The sequence below is a fragment of the Peromyscus maniculatus genome, chromosome 5, assembly GCF_049852395.1.
Source record: "Peromyscus maniculatus bairdii isolate BWxNUB_F1_BW_parent chromosome 5, HU_Pman_BW_mat_3.1, whole genome shotgun sequence".
Classification (NCBI taxonomy): Eukaryota; Metazoa; Chordata; class Mammalia; order Rodentia; family Cricetidae; genus Peromyscus; species Peromyscus maniculatus.
The window spans coordinates 55,058,229-55,070,815 of record NC_134856.1 but is presented as its reverse complement, the minus strand read 5'-3'; the positions used below and the strand labels follow the sequence as shown (position 1 = coordinate 55,070,815).

The 12,587-nt window shown below is 50.5% G+C and overlaps 1 protein-coding gene and 1 non-coding gene across 4 annotated transcripts in view; both read left to right on the top strand.

The window, feature by feature from the left end:
* The first annotated feature begins 1,804 nt into the window (after positions 1-1,804).
* Trnam-cau (transfer RNA methionine (anticodon CAU)) lies at positions 1,805-1,877 on the top strand. The gene has a single exon. It is a non-coding gene; the product is annotated as a tRNA-Met (tRNA).
* A 405-nt stretch (positions 1,878-2,282) lies between these two features.
* Positions 2,283-12,587, top strand: part of Fbxo31 (F-box protein 31) — a 33,718-nt gene continuing 23,413 nt past the window's right edge. For 2 of the 3 annotated variants that reach the window (XM_076572223.1, XM_006990141.4), the window contains exon 1: positions 2,283-2,667. In XM_076572223.1, coding sequence (XP_076428338.1) covers positions 2,370-2,667 — 298 coding nt within the window. In that variant the 5' untranslated portion in view covers positions 2,283-2,369. The remainder of the gene's footprint in view (positions 2,668-12,587) is intronic. The other variant, XM_006990142.4, reaches the window with a different exon arrangement.

Here is a 12,587-nt window from a genome sequence, read left to right as displayed (position 1 = left end):
TGTTTCCACTGCGAACACTCAGAGAGTAAATATGCATTTCCCCACGTGCTGTGCTGGTTGCTACATCCACACGGTGTTTATACTAAAGCAGGACCTTTGCTCTGGAATAGAGTATGTCCCCTGGGAGACAGCATAGGATGCTTCCTAGAAGGTTCAGTTTTGAGGCTGGGGAGTCGGGGTTCAGGCAGATGGGAACTGCATTTTCCAGGGGACATCCCTGCTCCCTCCCACCAGGGCAGCCAATATGGAGGTGGACAAGAATGGAGGTGAGGCAGCAGGTAGCTAGGGCTAGGCTGTGAGGAAATGTGTGACCTGGTGAGGGGTCACTGAGGTCAGTGGGTATTTTCCAGTAAGTGAGCAACACAGCAACACGCTGGCGTTTATGTGTTACCATGCAAGGGAACAGCAGCCAGGAAGCTTGCAGGCAGATGCCTCTGTGAAGGGAGACCCTTGAGACATTGAACTGAGGCTCCCGGGTGCCTGAGGCTGATTTGGAACTAGGACACACACCTCACACTGTTGCTCTGTCTTCTCAGTGAAGGCCCATGGACATAAATAAAGCTTGGAGTGGCCTTAGCCACACACCAACATGGAGCTACCCTCCCTGTGGGCCTTAACACATCAGAACAAGAACAGTGTGTGCTCAGCTACACTCTTACCTGATGTTAATGTTAATATTATTATGTAACTTAAGTTTTTTTTTTTAAACATGAAATTTTGCTGTGTTGCTCAGGAAGTCCTAAAAGTTCCCATCCTCCTGCTTCAGCTTCTTCTTTTTTTTTTTTTAAATGCCGAATGCATTTATTGAAGGAGGGAGGAGGTCTTAAATACAGGCTAACAGCACAATGGGAGAACCCCGGAGGGCAGAAGTTCGCTGCCGAAGTTTTACTATCTTGCATCTAAGCCCATTATGCAGGATACACAGACAAGGATCTTCCCTTAAGCATTCAGGAGGGTGGAACCCGGCAGGGAATTAGCATAGGGAGGATATCAAGGTCAAGATCAGCAAGCAGCTGCCTCAGCTTCTTAAGGATTGGGATTACAGCCCACCAAATGGAGCTTTCGGTTAATGTTATTATTAACCAATCAATCAATGAATTAGGTAATATTTGTTTGCTTATTAGGGGGGATAGTTTACTGAATGGACTACAAGGGGGCACACAGGTCAGTAGTAAGTAGAGCCTCATTTGGCTTTTTATGAGACAGGGTCTCATGTAGCCTAGCTGGCCTCGAAATCAATAAGTAGCCAAGGATGACCTTAAACTTCTGATCCTCCTGCCTCGACTCCCCAACCCCAAGTTGGGATTAGAGACCACCATGCAAATGACTAATTTTAATAATTTTTTAAAAAGTTGAGTCGGGCGGTGGTGACGCACACCTTTAATCCCAGCACTCTGGAGGCAGAGCCAGGCGGATCTCTCTGAGTTCGAGGCCAGCCTGGGCTACAGAGTAAGTTCCAGGAAAGGAGCAAAGCTACACAGAGAAACCCTGTCTCGAAAAACCGGAAAAAAAAAAAAAAAAAAAAAAAGTTGGTAGAGTCATATAGGGTCATGAAGTGGAGAGAGCTGCGGAGAATACACCTGACTACTCCTTTCCAGAGTGCCTTGTGCTGTGCCAGGAAATGTGAGCAGGTTGAGGACACCAGCAATTCCCACCTCACTGAGCACCAGACATTGCTTTTGCAACTGAGGCGCAACCTGGGCAAGTCGGTTTAGACGTGTGGCGTTGCTAGGCGACGGTAGCCTGGTATCTCGCTGCGAGGCCGCCTGTGCAAAGGTCCTGGCTCAGAGCTGGTTGCTAAGGAGCCTCGTTAGCGCAGTAGGTAGCGCGTCAGTCTCATAATCTGAAGGTCGTGAGTTCGATCCTCACACGGGGCATCCTGCACTATTTTGTTTGGGGCAGGGATTCCCTATGTGGAACCTTTGTAGCAAGAGGGATCAATGGTGGGAGGGGGTGTGGCCATTTCTAAGGGCGGGGCTTACCGGACCTGAACCCCCGACCCCCTTTTGGTGAGCAAGGGTCGGAAGGAAAAACGCTCTGGGGCGGAGCCTGGCAATAGGGCGTGGCAACATCCTTGGGGGAGAGCCGTAGAGAGGGCGTGACCACATACAGGGGCGGGGCCTATCTGCTCGAGGGGCGGGACGAAGCGTCTGGGTGGGGCCTGGAGGGAGGGCGAGCCCACGCCTAGGGGCGGGACCTATTCCGCCCTCGCGGGGCAGGGCGAAGCTCTGTGGGTGGGGCTTTGTCGGAGGGCGTGACTATGTTTGGGGTGGAGCTTGAGGCTCTGGCAGGCCAGACCGGGGTCCTCTAGCCTACGCAGAGCGCTGTGCGTGCGCGCTCGCGTGCGCGCATCTGCGGTGGTGGCGGGCATGGCGGTATGTGCTCGGCTCTGCGGCGTGGGCCCGGCGCGTGGGTGCCGCCGCCGCCAGCAGCGCCGCGGCCCGGCCGAGACAGCAGCGGCGGACAGTGAGGCAGACACGGACCCCGAGGAGGAGCGTATCGAGGCGGGGCCGGCGCGCTGCACCCTGCTGGAGCTCCCTCCCGAGCTGCTGGTGGAGATCTTCGCCTCGCTGCCCGGCACCGACCTGCCCAGCCTGGCGCAGGTCTGCAGCAGGTTCCGCCGCATCTTGCACACCGACACTATCTGGAGACGGCGCTGCCGCGAGGGTGAGCGGGGTCATCCCATATCTCGGGCATTCGGCCGAGATAGGAGCATGATGCAGAGTGCCAACCCGGGCCTGGCTGCAGAGTGAGACTCTGTCTTAGAAAACCACATAGCCAAGAGGCCTGGGCTGCAGTGTGAGACTCTGTCTTAGACAAGTAGCTAATTAATTAATAGGCCTGGGCTGCAGAGTGAGTCGCTGTCTTTAAAACCCCCACCCCCCAAACAGATAAACAAACAAACAAACCCCAAACCTAGCCAGCCAGTCCGTCAGCTCACCCATCCAGTGCGTTACAGCAAGAATGAGGACGCAAAAGCTGTCAAAGTCTCGTTTGGAAGGCCTTCCTTCCATGTGCACACAGTAGGGTACTCTCGCGTCCCGAGTGGCGTGTTGGTGTGTCCTAGAGCTTTCCTGGTGAAGAGAGCTTCAGGGATTTCGCTGCCTGCATGCCACATAGGCTAGTCCCCTGACTGGGCTTCAGCACTTTTCTGTCTTCTGGCCACAGCACTCTAAAGACTGCTTTGTGCATTTTGTGGAAATTCAGGGGATTTACACTTATCTTCTGGAGTCCCTGAGGTGATCTTCGTGGGTTTGCACTTCAAGTGGGATTGTGGGATGGCAGGCTGTGTGAGAAAAGCAATTTCCCTAGGTCCTCCCCAGCACCAGGGTTCTTTTACCTTGGCCATGTAATTTCATGGTTGACACCAGAGTTCTGGACTTGGCTCCATATACCCACTGTGGGGTGTTGGGCAGATTACCCCAAGTTTGAGTGGGAGCATTTGGTGGCAGGTGCTTCTCCCGAGGGTTGACTTAGATGGTTTTATAAGAAGCATGCAAAGCCCTCAGCCCTGGACGTGGCTGTTGGTCATGTCTGTTGGCGATGTGTAATGGTTTGTTTTCACTTTCTCTCCGAGCACTGTCTTTTCTTTTTTGTTTATTATTATTGTGTGTGTGAGTGGGGCATGCATGTTTATGGAGATCAGAGGACAGCGTCTTCATCTATGGTGGTGGTTCTCAACCTTCTTAATGCTGCGACCCTTTAATACAGCTCCTCATGTTGTGGAGAGGGATTATCTTTGTTGCTACTTCATAACTGTAATTTTGCTGCTGGTGTGAATCGTACAGTAAGTCTCTGTGTTTTCCAGTGGTCTGAGATGATCCCTGCGCTCCGGTTGTTCGACCCACAGGTTGACAACCTCTGCTCTCTGGGCTCAGGGGGTGGGAACTCAGGTTGTTGGCATGGCAGCAAGCGCTTTTGCCCGCTGAGTGGACTGGTCTTTCATCCGATGTTTACTGTGTACACCTGTGACACTCAGCTTCCTCCAAAGTGCTCTCCATCAGCCAGCTGAGCCCGCGCTGATCTTTAGGGGAACTGTAGGAGGTGTGGGTAGGTTATTGCTAAGCACAGGATTACAGACTTTTTCTTAAACCAGAAATTTCAAAGGGGTGCTCCAGTCATGCCAACTGAACTGGAGCTTGGGACACACTCTGTGGGTCCTGAACAGAAATGTGTAGTGTCCCATTGACAGTATGGAAAGCAGTGGCAGCTTGGGAGGGTCTCTTCTTACCCCCCCCCCCCCCCCAGCTCTTGGGCAGCTTTATGGGACTCTAGAGCCATGACTAGAGAATAAACCATCTCACCTACACCAAAATTCCAATTTTGAGAAGTTAAAGGCATGAGAACTGAAAGTCTCTGGAGTATTGGTGTTATGGGTATGAGCTCCCACACCTAGTATTAAAATTTAAAAAAAAATTATTGTTTTTATTTGTGTATGTGTGTGCGTTTGTGTGTGGGGGTATGTGCATATGGCTGCAGGTACCTACTGGTTCCAGAAGAGGTGTAAGATCCCCGGGAGCTGGAGTTCAAATGGTTGTGAACCACTCCATGTGGATGCTAGGAACCAAACTCAGGCACCCTACAAGAGTAGTACGTGCTCTTAAGTGCTGAGCAGTCTCTCCAGCCCTACACCCAGCATTTTTTCCTTTGATTTGTGAGTTTTATTCAGTTAATCAGAAGGATTTCTGTTTTAGGTGGTCTCTGGTACTCTAAGGTGTCGCACTTGGTCCGTGCTGGTGCTGTCTGGGTTCCTGGCAGCCTTTTGTGAGACAAGGTCTCCCAGTGCAGACCAGGATGGCTTTGAACTCTCCATTCTCCTGCTTCTACCATCCGTACACTGGGTACAGGCATGTTGGAGCACCTACATGTACAGGCAGGGGTACTCTAATCCTTGCAGGTCAGGGATGGCTTGGCTGGCAGGCCTGGATTTGTGGCTCTCAGAGGCAGGTGCTTTGTGTGTAGTTTCCTTGGGGAACTGCTGTGTGTGAGACAGTCCTGCCATTCTCTGAGTCCTGGAGCAGCTGCTGCTGCTGTTCTTCTCCTTCTCCTTCTCCTTTTCTCCTTCTCCTCCTTCTCCTTCTCCTCCTTCTCCTCCTCCTCCTTCTCCTTCTCTCCTTCTCCTTCTTCTCCTCCTCCTCCTCCTTCTCCTTCTCCTTCCTCTTCCTTCCCAAGACAAGGTTTCTCTGTGTAGTTTTGGTGCCTGTCCTGGATCTCGCTCTGTAGACCATGCTGGCTTCGAACTCACAGAGATCTGCCTGGCTCTGCCTCCCGAGTGCTGGCAGGGCTGTGGTGTTGGCCCAGGGGAGTAGGTGAGACTTGTTTGAGTGTTTATCGCTGGGATTTATTGTTTCTGAGACTTGGGCCATGACTGACAGTCAAGGCGTGGATGGAACATTTGCTTTAATAAGTTTATAAGTGGGGCTTGGTGGCCAGGCTTGCAATCCCAGCTCTCAGGAAGCTGAGGCAGAGGGATCAGAAATTCAAGGCTTGCTGGGGCTGTAGAATGAGCTCAAGGCTAGCTCTTGTCTCAGAATAGAAGGCAGACAGAGCCTGGGAGTAGAGCTCAGAGGGTGAACGCTGGCCCAGCATGTATGATTTCCATTCTTGTAACTGTCGAAAATCAAAACAAACAAAAAAGCCAAACTACTTCTTTCTGCAAGGGGTAGGGTGGTCTGGACCTGGGAGACACTTGAAACCTGGGATGATGTCATCAGTGTGTAGACTGTTGCTAACACAGTGAGCACCTCAGAATCTTCTGCCCCCCCATTAGTGACATATGCAGGTGCTGCCTTGGTCCCTCTGCTGTGGTGGCACACATGTCAGGTGGTAGAGAGACTTGGGCAGCTGAGTGCTGTTGGGAATCGTTTCTGGACGTCTTTTCTGGGCAAGTCAAAGAGTGCTTCCTGTTAGCCAGTTCTGTCCTGCCTCTAGGGCTGTGCCATGGGTGGTGATGCTGCCCCCAGAGGAGAGGGACAGAGCCTAGTACCCAGCCACCTGGGCATAAACATCTTTTTGATGAGTCACCCCCTTGGCCAAAGGCCACCTGCATCTTATGTCATGTGGGAAGGGCTGTAAATAAGTCCTGGACTCCAGAGCACCGAGGGCAGGAGCCTCAGGGCCTGTCCTTGCCTGGCAGGCCTCTGTGGTTAATGCTTCATCCAAAAACTGCTGCCGGCCAGTTTTGATCCGCTGTGGCTGGATGTGTCTCCCAAAGCCAGCCCAGGGCTGTTGAGTTTAGGCATTTCAGGTCTGAGTTCTAGATCAAAGTATTCATTCAGGCGCTGGCAAGATGGCTCTGTCAGTAAACCCCCTGCCGCCACGCCTGATGCCCTACTTCAATCCCTGGATCCCACCTGGTGGAAGGAGAAAACTGACCCCTGCAGGTGATCCCTGACCTCCACAGGGGCTCCTGCGCACATACAAATATAAGAAAATGTGACAAAATAAAAGAAATGGAATTCCACTTTTTTTAAAGGTGGAATTCCAAACAAGGAAACAGTTGCTTTCCCCTTTGGCCCCTTACAGGGACTGGAGGGCAAGCGCACTTGACTCTCACCGAAAATGATGCTCGTAGTTCCTGTACGGTGAGTGTTGTGGTCCGGAGTCGCCACGTCCCTCACTGCCTGACCCGATGGTGGTGGAGAGAAGCCAGCGCCCCCTTCATTCCCAGCTGACTCTCAGGATGAGCTCTGTTACCTGGTTAAGGAGCCGAATTTGGAGGTGTTGTCTTAGGAGGAGGTCTGAAGTTGGCTTAGGAATATTTAATGTCCAGTGGACATGTTGAGCTCGCTCGTCCTGTGGAGGGGACCCAGCAGAGAAAATAGACTGTCCAGGAGACAGAGGGGCCGAAGGCCCAGAGTTGAGAGGCATCTCCCCCAGATCCCACACTTCCCTGCTCCAGGAAGCAGTTAAGCTCTTGGGTTGGGTTGTTATGCTTTTGTTTAGGTCGGTTTGCTGCTTTCTTGGGAGGCAAGGTTGTACTCTGTAGCCCAGGCTGTCCTCAAGCTTGGACAAATCTTCGAGCCTCAGCCTCCTGAGTGCTGAGATGGCGGATGTGAGCACCATGCCTGGCTTTGGGGTTTTTTGGGGGGTGGAGTGGGGTGAGGATCAAACCCAGGCCTTGTACCTGGCAGGTGAGCTCTCTACACTGGACCTGACTCTCAGCTCTTCGTGTCTGCTTGCTTTTTTTTTTTTTTTTTTTTTTTGAGACAATATTTTGGTTTGTGGTCCTAGTTGACTTCGTCTTCCACAGTGCTGGGGTTATAGATGTGCACTACCACACCAGGTTTAAGCCTGTTTGACTTTTTGTGAGACAAGATCTCACTGGGTAGTCTAGGCTGGCTTTGAACTGTCCCCTCCTGCCTCAGCCTGCAGAACTGGGATGGCAGGGATGTACCATCGCAGCCCGGTTCTGAGGTGTTCAAAAGCTAGCTTCCGTGCACAGCCTGTGTGGCCTTTCTCTTGGCAGCAGAGGCAGGAGAAACATCTGTGCTTACAAGGTCTTTCAGGCTGCTGCTTTGCCATAGGAAAACAGGCTGAGTCTGTCTGTTTCTGCAGGCCTAGGGGAAGGCTGGCCTGCCACAGTGAGTGGGTGGACTGGCTCTCTGAGACAGCCACAGGGCATCTGAGGAGCTGGGTGTGTCTTCCTTCTGGGCAGAGTGTAAACACAGCGTGTGGGGCTGTGCAGAGACAGTCACCTCCTGAAGGCCACACACCTTCCCTCTCTCCTCAGTGATGCATTGTGTCATCGTCCTTTGGCAGATGTCCAGTTGTCCCCAGTGGAGACTGGAGGGCTGGCCAGGACTCATAAGCCTGGCATCGGTAGGCAGAAGTACCATGTCCCAAACCTCTGCAGGGTCCAGGGCAGCCTACTCCAAATTCAGACCACAGATGAGTAGGGCCTTTGCCCACAATGGGCCCCTGCTGGGCAGGTGTCTTGGGGATGACTTGGTGGTCAGTGGTGCCTGTCAGGAGAGCAGAATGGACTTCCTGAGCCTGTCTACGGAGGCCTGGATTGCTCCCCTCTGTCTGGCTCCTTGAGAGGCCGCATTGACTCTGTGTGCATTTCAGCTGGTCTGTTTGTTAGCCCGTGAATGTTCAGGTGCTCATGGATAGTACAGGCAGAAGCTGCAGGAGTGGTATTCTGAATTTGCTTTATTTAAGATTGAGTGTTTGGGATGGCAAGGTGGCTCTGTGGTGAGAGCATTGGCTGCTCTTCCAGAGGATCTGGGTTCAGTTCCCAGCTCCCGCATGGTGCTGCACAAGCCTCTGTAACTCCAGTTTCAGGGAATCAGCGCCCTCTTCTGGTCTCCACATGCACTGCATGCTTATGATACACATACATACATACATACAAAGCACTGTGCACATAAACAAATGAAGAAATGTTTAAAAAAATAAACGAGGACTGGAAAGCTGGCTCAGCAGCTAAGAGCATTGGTTGCTCTTGCAGAGGACTTGATTCCTAGCATCCACAGTGGCTCAGAACCTTCTGTAGCTCCAGGCCTAGGGGATACAACACGTTCTGGCTTCCTCAGGCACCAGGCACACACATGGTACACAGACACACACACACAGGCAAAACACTCATCATACACATTAAAATAAATAAATCTTAAAAAAAATAAAGGACTGGTGTCTCCTGCAGTCCAGCAGTGGCTGAGTCCAGTGTCTGTGGCTGGGCAGACAGACGTCTATGTCCAAAGCTGGGACTGTGGGTGGAGGGGTGATCTGAGTGTCCGCCCTGTCACTCGTGAGCTCATCTGTCACCACTAGCACATGGCCTGGTCCTGTGACTTGACTAGGAATCTGCCTCCGAGGACCTTGTGGGAGTCCAGTATCACTTGCTGGCCCCTTGTCCATGCCCAGAGCTACCCATGCTGCTTTTCTTCCTCAGCTTTGTGCTGTCTGTGTTGGACTTCCTCTGGAACACATGTCAGGGGTTCCCGAAAGAGACACTTGAGGACAGTGACACTAAGTCCCCGGTGATTGAGAGATGGACCATCTGCAGGGAGCAGCTGTGTTGCAGAGTTGGCCTCCCTGGGCCAAATTCCGTGTCCAGAGGCTGCATCTCTGCACTAGAGCCCTGAGGGTGGGGGAGCCCAGTGATTTTTTTCTTTTTTCTTTTTCTTTCTTTCTTTTTTTTTTTTTTTTTTAAGATTTTATTTATTTATTTATTATGTACATAGAGGAGGGCGCTGGATCTCATTACAAATGGTTGTGAGCCACCATGTGGGTACTGGGAATTGAACTCAGGAACTCTGGAAGAGCAGTCAGTGCTCTTAACCTTGAGCCATCTCTCCAATCTCTCCAGCCCTCTTTTTTTTTTTTTTTTAAATGTCGAATGCCATTTATTGAAGGAGGGAGGAGGTCTTGAATACAGGCTTACAGCACAATGGGAGAACCCCAGAAGGCAGAAGTTCACTACAGATGTTTTACAATCTTGCATCTAAGCTATTAATGCCCATTATGTAGGGTACATAGACAAGGAGCTTCCCTTAAGCATTCAGGAGGGTGAAACCCGGGAGGGAATTAGCATAGGGAGGATATCAAGGTCAAGGTCAGTAAGCAAGACAACAGTTATCCAAAACGGGGCCAGGGACCTACAGGTCCCCCTTTTATTAAAAAATGAGCTTCTGACTTAGGTTGCATGGGATATCAGCAGGTCACCTTACCCGTCATGGAGACGTCTGCCCAGGCCACACAGGTGCTCTGTCTTAGGTTGGTGAGCGCCCCCCAGGTATTAGCCGTCTCTGAATACTCATTATCATATAGGCTCAATCATGTGTGAGCTATAGAGTTAACTGCTGCCAAAGATCTCAAAGTGGTGCTGGGGAGCCCCGTGATTTGACTGTAGTCCTGGCTGGCCTGCAGCTTGCTAAGTAGACCAGGCTAGGCTCAAACTCACAGAGATTCGCTTACCCCTGCCTCCCAAGTGCTGGGATCAAAGGTGTGCCCCACCACACTTGACTTCAAAGTATTTTTTTTTTAAATAGTTTTTTGGAAGTTTTCCCATCGGACTATTTGGAATATTTCCCCCTTAATAGCCCTATCCCCCTTTGGAGCACCCTCTTCTTTTTTGTAGTCCAGCCCAGGCTTGCCTAGGACTCACTGTGTAGTTCAGTGCTGGCCTCAGATTCATAGGTGATCCTCCTGCTGCAGCCTCAGCCATCCCAGGATTGTACCCTGTGTTAGTGCGTACCTGCTTTCTCTCTATTTTCCTTCCTTCCTTCCTTCCTTCCTTCCTTCCTTCCTTTTTTTTTTTTTTTTCAAGACAGGGTTTCTCTGTGTGTAGCCCTGGCTGTCCTGGAACTTGCAATGTAGACCAAGCTGGCTTCAAACTCACAGAGACCCGTTTTCCCGCTTCTGTCCCCCAGGTGCTGGGATTAAAGGGTTCACCATCACACCTGGCCTGCTTTCCTTTTTTTAATCATAAAACTTTCGTAGTATTTCAAGTGAGGTGACAGATTTTGTTTTATTTTTTTCTTTCTTTCTTTTTATTTTTTTACTGGAGTAAAAAAATGTAACAACTGGATATGGAGGTGCATGCCTCATATCCACTCAGGAGACTGAGGCAGGAGTATCACAAGTTTGAGGTCAATCTGTGTTACACAGTAAGGTCCTGCCTCCAAAAAAAACCCGACAAACATTTGTCATTAAATCTAGTTTCCCTTAGGTGTGTGCACTCAGTTCAGGGATGGTAGGCTTACTCTTGAAGTGCGTTGCCGGCTTGCCCTCTCCAGAACTGTCTATCCACACTGAGGCACTGTTGGGGTTCAGTGCTGCCCCTTGCAGCCCCTTCCTCATTCTTCTCAAGCCCATGAAAGTGATGCTCTAGGGAGTTCAGAAGCAGAATGTAGGTGGGCTTTTCTTTCCTGCCAGCCAGTTTCCAAATAACCACACAGAGACTTATTAATTATAAATGATCGGCTAATAGCTCAGGCTTGTTACTAGCTGACTCTGACATTTTAAATTAACCCATATTTCTTATCTATGCTCTGCCACATGGCTCAGGACTTTTCTCAGTACAGCAAGTTCATTTCCTGCTTCCTTTGCATGTCCTCACAACTCCTGAGACTCCTCTTTTTTTCCACACTCTCTTTGTCTCCCAGTTCCTCCTAACCTTTACCTGTCCAGTTATTGACCAGTCAGCTTCTTTATTAAACCAGTCACAGTGACGTATACGCACACAGTGTAAAGGAATAGTCCACATTTCCCTCCTTTTGTCTAATTAAAAAGGAAGGTTTTATTTAAAATAGTAAAATTATATATAACAAGAACAGTTATTAAGTAAGAATTACAGTTACAATATCCAGTCCATTTGTATTTGGCAAATTTAGAGAAAATTCTATCTATGTTTGTGAGTCTAAGGTTTTATACTTATTATCTTTTTATCATAACTAAGGAAAACTTTAAGTCTAACTATTTAGTCTTTAGTTCCATCAAAGACCCCAGAAGGGTGTAATGTTATCTAATGACAGGGACATCTGGTTGCCTGGACAATCACCCGAAGTTCTTCTGTAACACTGGGGCATCCAACTTTGGCCTACAGGCCTAATATATCTGACAGACTTTTTTTTTTTGAGAAGCAGGAAATTTTGCAGGACTGTCCTACTTGACAAAGTTTGACAGTCACTTTGATGTGTCCTGCTGGTCCAGTTTGGACATTATACTGTCAGTAATTGAGGCAAGGGCAGTTTCCTCCCCAGATGGCTAGCTCGTGCCATAAAGAAAGCAAACTCCGTATGGACTTTGTGAGTGGTCGGTTCACACAGCGTCAGGTCCTCAAGGATCATCCATGTTGTAGTGTGGATCAGAGAAGTGTCTCATTGCATGTTTGTGCCACAGACCCCACAGTTGAACTGCTGTGAGGGGTGTGTGAGCGGGGAGTGCAACATCCCTGGAGATCCGACTCTCGGTTCCCTGGGCCTAAACCTGGCAGCAGACAGGCTGGCCCATGGTGAGTGTGGGCTGACTTTTCTGTGGAGCCGACACTGCAGGGTTGTGGCTGGCCTGCGCTCTGCTCATGCACCCCCCCCCCCCCAGGTGTTGTCTCTGCTGTTGGTCTGTTGTTTCTGCCTGTTGTGGGGTAGATGCTTCTCAAAGAGAGCCACTTACACCTCTTCACTAGAGTAGGAGAAACAGCCAACCTGCAGTACTAAATCCAGGGCTTGAGGAGCACCATGCACTGGGCTAGGGATGGCCCGCCCAGGCTTCCATCCCTCACACCATGCAAAAAACAAACAAACAAACAAACAAACAAACAAACCAGGTTGGCACGCTAACTTCAGACCTCTTGGCTGAGCTTGGCGCAGGATGATGGCCTGAGTACTTGTTCGCTTTCCTGGAAGGGGAGGTACCACCTAGCTGCTGGCCAGGGCCCAGTGTGGGAACTTGTGGGAAGGTGGCAGAACAATGCCAGGATGTGGGATCGTTCTCAGCCCCGTGGAGACGGGAGGAGCTGTGACGTCAGAATGACTCCGCTCTTCCCCGGTGGGGGTTCAGATTCCGTGAGAAGGAAAAACCCACTGCAGCTTGCTGCCTTCTCCAGTGGTATTGCAGCACACAGTGGCCGCTCTCCGTTCTAA